At 33.9% G+C, this 5,618-nt stretch overlaps 1 protein-coding gene and 1 pseudogene across 1 annotated transcript; both read right to left on the bottom strand.

Moving 5' to 3' along the window:
* Positions 1-400: 400 nt before the first annotated feature.
* LOC100784615 (uncharacterized) lies at positions 401-889 on the bottom strand (the record flags this gene model as incomplete). The annotated part of the gene is made up of 1 exon (XM_003544149.1): positions 401-889. A coding segment is annotated over one exon (489 nt), but the record flags the coding sequence as incomplete, so codon positions are not given.
* Positions 890-2,839: 1,950 nt separating this feature from the next.
* LOC100783549 (replication protein A 70 kDa DNA-binding subunit E-like) lies at positions 2,840-5,369 on the bottom strand (annotated as a pseudogene).
* Between the last annotated feature and the right edge of the window lie 249 nt (positions 5,370-5,618).

The raw sequence follows: 5,618 nt of genomic DNA, 5'->3' as shown, positions 1-5,618 counted from the left end.
TCATTTTGAAAGCAAGAATTTGGGCCAAAAGGGAACCTTAACCATTTTGATTTGATATAGTCTTATGACAAAGGCCACTCCTTGTATACTTAAATTCACATATAGTGCCAAGTAGTACTAGGTTCTGCTTTTACAATAAATAGCATTTAGGTTTGAAAATAATATGTAGGACAAGAAAGTAACTTAAGAACTAAGAAGCACATCAAACTTTGTCTACCTATTTACAGATAAGGACACTAAAAAATGGGAGTATAGGTTATCCATTTATTGGAATAAAGTAAAAAAGAAAATCTAGTCTAGGAATCTAAACACATGAACCATAAAAATTCAGTGGTCCATGTAGAGTTGAGAGAGGAGGAAGGATACATCATAATACAATCAAACAAGTTAAAACTCTATCCTATTTAAGCTTTAAACCTTGAGAAAGCCAATGTGGCCCCTTTCTCTCTTGATCAAATGTCACACTTGAGCTACTCATAGGGGTGGTGGGGTCACTGAAATATCCCACCCTATCTAATTGGAAAGAGACAGAATAATTTAGGTCCCTAGTTTTCCCATTGGATGAGTCTGAGCACCCTAACGGAAGCAGATAAGGTTTCTTACTACTACTATTCTTGTTATTATTAACTTGGCTTCCTCCTCCTATGCTTAGAGTCAAATCCACTTCCATGTCTTCATCATAACCATCATCATTGTTGCTGCTTATTTTGCATCTCTCTAGTGCAGTGTAGGAGCTAAGTCCTGCCTCATGTTCATCACAGCCGCCATAAAAAATGTTTCTCTTAGCATGCCTTTCTAGGTTAAAACCCCTTTGCCTTTTTATGGTCTCTCCAGAACAGCTTCCACTTCTTTCCTTTGAGCATAAGTCCTCTCTCAAACTTTGGACATAAAGAGAAAATATCAAACAATAATATTACACATCCTAAAAGTCATAACCTATGTTTAGACTTAATTTAGATAGACTCTCAAGTGTTGGGGTCAGACATATAATAAACAGAAAATTTCTACGCCAAAACGATGATATATAAAAACTATTCATATGTCTTCACTAACTAACAATAAGATTTTTCTGAGGTTGCAATCTGTTTCTACAAAAAAATGGACTGAAACCCTACGTAAGTTCTGTCTTTATCAAAGACATATTGTAGGTAATTTACATAGCAGGGGATTTCATTCACTGCTTCTAAGGATGGGGTGGTCTAATATGAAGCAATCAAGAAATTTTCATGTGTTACCAAAAAGGGGATTCAAACTGATTCACGTTGTAAACAATCATGGCCAAAGGATCTAGTGGATTTCACCATCTTTTAGTTACAAGAATAGAACCATCAACCATAGAATTGACTTCAATACCCAAGAAGTAATCTAGCTTCCCAAGTTGTTTAAGAGAAATCAAAATGAAACTTGGTTGTAAACTGTTGGACTAAGGTTGCAGAACTAGCAATTATTATGATGTCATCAACATACACAAAAACATAAATGATATGAGAATCATCCTTGAAGATAAAGAGAGATGGATCACATTTGCTTGCAAAGAAGCCAAGATGCAAAAGAATGGTTTTAAATCTGTCAAACCATTATCTTGTACTTTCTTAAGCCCACATAATTCTATGTTTAACTTAAAAACTAGTGAAGTATTATGGTTTTCGAAACCTAGAGGAAACCAGCACAGTTAACATAATTAAAATGAACAAGATTAAGAAAACTTTAGGTGCAAATGTATAGATATAAATAAATTTGAGTGAGTATGACAAAGGTTTTGTAAAGAAGTTTGTGGTTGTGGGTTACCTCAAAAAATCCCTAGTTCTGACAAGCATGTTGAATTGGGTCCAAGATAGTCTTTCTCTCCTCACTATTGATATTCTCTAAGTTGATCACAGGGAAGTTCTCCATCGCTCACTCTTTGAAATTCTCTTGTTCCTCCCAGTAAAACTATCTTAGATTTAGTTTTTCTGTGCAGATAGGGAAACAATGTGTGTGCTATTTATAGAAATTTAAGTGTACAGTACAGTTGATAAATAGTAGTATTCCAAATCGTGTTTGACTAGTTATAAGGCATATGAATCATGAAATTTGCGTCATTGCATCGTGTTGTTAGAACTTAGAAGCTTAAGCTTGATCCATCATACAATTGTTAACTGTATCAGGTATTTAAAGCCTACACAAATGCTGAGTTCCAATGAAGTTGTAATTGCAAGTTGAGAGACAGACTAAGTAAGAGCGAGTTAGTGATATACAAATGCTAATATATCAATTATGGTCAATAATTAGTCTTTAGTCCTTTAAAAGTGAAAATACTATAATATAGTAGATGCATCTTGTTGTCCCTTAAATTTATACAAATCAAAAAGATTCTAATTGTCTTATTCTTGTTGGTTTCTAAACTTTATTTAGGTTTGTGGTTGCATTCAGAGAGGAATTCTATAAGTTGTACTTGCCGACTTTGGGTGACATCAAGGAAATGGTAAGATTTAAGCTAGGATTGCCTATTTTGAGCATTATTTAACTTTTTTATGCACTTTAAGTATATTCCTTGTTTAATTCCACTTTAAGTTGGCACCAAGTAAACTGTGATTGTTTGCAACTGCTGATATTAGGGTGTCTGACATGAGATAAGCTTGTAATTTGTCTGACAAAAGTGTCCACATTTCCATCATCATTGATTATGTGCTTCATTGCAACATTCAGATTATTTGTCATTGTACCCTTATAGACCTTACCTAAAATTGAAATCCATTAATAAGAATTCGTTATACATACAGATTCAATCAAGCTTGGACAATTTAAATAAATAAGTGGATGTCTTCAATTGGTTAGGCAAGGCAAAGAACCAAGATTTTCAGTTTTTAACTCTAGGAACACTTATCCAATTCCATGTTATGCTAGTGTGATCCTGTATCTGCATTGATAGTAAGTACCTAAAGTCACATGCGCTAATAGGCTGATTACATCTTTCACAATGCCATGTCCCATCTGCGTTATTAGTCACCTTTTTGTTACATTGTCTATCCCCTATCTTGAGAGGGCACCCTGGATAACAGAAGTTATCAACCTTAATGTGTGAAACAACTACAAAGACAGATATCCTATCGGGCTTCTCTGAAGTCCCTAACTTCTCATCTTTAATTTGAGATATAGTCTTTCGCACATCAGTCTTACCCATATTAGACATTTCTGTAGAAATAGAGAGAGTTGGGACACTCTTCCCTTCATTTTCAAACCATCTTTTCAGTGTACAAGCCTCAAGAAAATCAGCCTCCACATATAGCTGACTAGTAGCTATAGTCCCGACAGACTTCCCATTGAAATCATTTAATCTGACAGCTTTTGTAGCCAAAATTGGAAATTCCCCAGCATGACAAATAGTTTGCAACCTTTTTCCTTCTACAATGCAAAAATTTCCCCATAGAGTTAACTCAACACTTCGGCCAGACATGTCTTTCAACTAGAGAGTTCTCTTCTGAACTTTAGTGCCATTTTTTCTCATGATTGATGTTGTAGGCCTAATAGAAGTCACCACACCAATCACATCCACAATGTTGTTGTTTTCCAAACTTTCAATTTCACTAATGGGGCAATAATTAAATGTATGTGATGTAATTGAGTCATTATCATCAAGGAATGGTTGTATAATTGATGCCACATCAAGGGTCAGCTCTTGATCATTGTGAAGGTGATTAAAATTCTTCTGAGCTAGCTTTATGCTTCCCCTAGAAATTAGATATACCTTACCAGCTTCAATAACATTGTAGAACTGATCAGCCACAGCATTGAAGCAAGTTGGCCGAATTTCTCCACCATCAGAATCCACAACATCAAAAGAAAACACCTACCAACATAATAGAGCTCGACATTCTTGGCCTATAGAGTTTTACTACTGAAAGGCTAACATAAGGTAAAAGGTAATCAAAACTAGGCCAAAGTATATCGTAGGCCTATCTATCAAGTAGAAGTGTCATACAAAAACATTCAACGGCAAATCTAGGCCAATGTATATCGTATAGAAGCGTCATACAAAAACATTCAAAACTAGGCCAAAGTATATTGTAGGCCAATGTTTTAAATATGAAATTCTCCATACCAAACATCTCTGGGATATTACAATAAATTTGTATACGTATTTCCAGAATTAGGTGATAAAAACTTAGAGGAGTTCAAATTTTGACAAACCTGGAGGACCCAATGTGCACAACTCAAGAAACTTGCAACTCCCAGAGAAAAAAACATAGTGTGCTGTGAATGGTTCAACAATCTGAAAGTTGAATTTAAAAATTAAATCCAACTTTGTTTAGAAAGACTAACAGGAAAAGTTGAATGATAATTGTATTTATGAAGAGTGAAGACTAACTAGCAAAAGAAGATGTAATAACCACATCATCATCACCATTTAAAACATTCAAAAGATAATAAAGAAAAGGTAAAAGGCAGAAATGTATATCTTTGAGACCTTAGTGTTCTGCATGACTTGTAGCTGAGGGAGAACAGAAACAGCTTCAAGATAAACACAAAATGCCCAGAGAATCCTATTAAGTGGATGATGCCAGGTTATTGGATGAATTAACAAGGACAACACAACACAAGGTATTACCTGCATTTTGGTAAAAGAAAATTAGAACACTCCATACTTAGGCATAGCAATTTAATCATCCATTCATTCAGTCACATGAAATATACAATATCCTACTTCTTATGACAGAAAAGACTTCCATTTTAGAGATAAAGTTGGTTACTTGGGTTTGAAACTAAGACATTTCCATTCCAAAATTTCACAGGTAAATGGAAAACTACAAAAATAGTAACAAATGATAAGGTGAAATTTCTGCTTCCTTGAACCCATTTTGAGATTTAAAAATGTGATTCATCAATAAAGATTTCAAAAACAAAAATTTGAACTAAGCACGCCTCCAAAATCACTGTCCTCATAATCAGACATTAAAATATCTGTTTTTGAACGGTAATCAAGCCAAACAAGCTTGCAGGAATGACAGAGCACACAATCAAACAATGCCCTTCCCTTCTCCTTTTCTGGAAAATTGTACGATGAATCAACAATAACAATCACAAACTAAACTTTAGTTTCAGGCTTTGAGGTGTAGTTTCTATGCAAGAAAAGATAAATACAGTTAATAATAACCATACAGATAATAAACTTTATAATTTTATAAATTTAAGAAGTTCCAAAACTGTTTTTAACACAATCCTACCCTAAAAGTTTGCAGAATAAATTACATTTTCCACCAATTTCAGTTTTGTAGTTAAAAAAAAAGTTTCTTATATAAGAGTTGATTAGGCATTGGATAACTAACCACATAGTATATTGCAAGGTTGTCCTTATCATCTATATAACTAGATTTCAATTTGAAACGCATCACTTGGACTATGGTTTTTTTTCCAGGTTATCATATACTACTTTTAATTCGCATTGTTGTTGAAGCTCTTTAGGGTTATAGAAACTCCAGGTACGTATGTAGGAACTAGTATGTATATACAGGTGTTTGATTTAAAATCTTATATACCGGTGTTTGCTTTAAAATCTTATATATTGGTGTTTGATTTAAAATGTTGCATACTGGTGTTTGATTTAAAATATTATATGCAACACCTTTAAAAGGACTACA

The sequence above is a fragment of the Glycine max genome, chromosome 14 (assembly GCF_000004515.6).
Source record: "Glycine max cultivar Williams 82 chromosome 14, Glycine_max_v4.0, whole genome shotgun sequence".
Taxonomy (NCBI): domain Eukaryota; kingdom Viridiplantae; phylum Streptophyta; class Magnoliopsida; order Fabales; family Fabaceae; genus Glycine; species Glycine max.
Note: the sequence above shows the minus strand (reverse complement) of the source record. Positions and strands in the feature narration are given on the sequence as shown.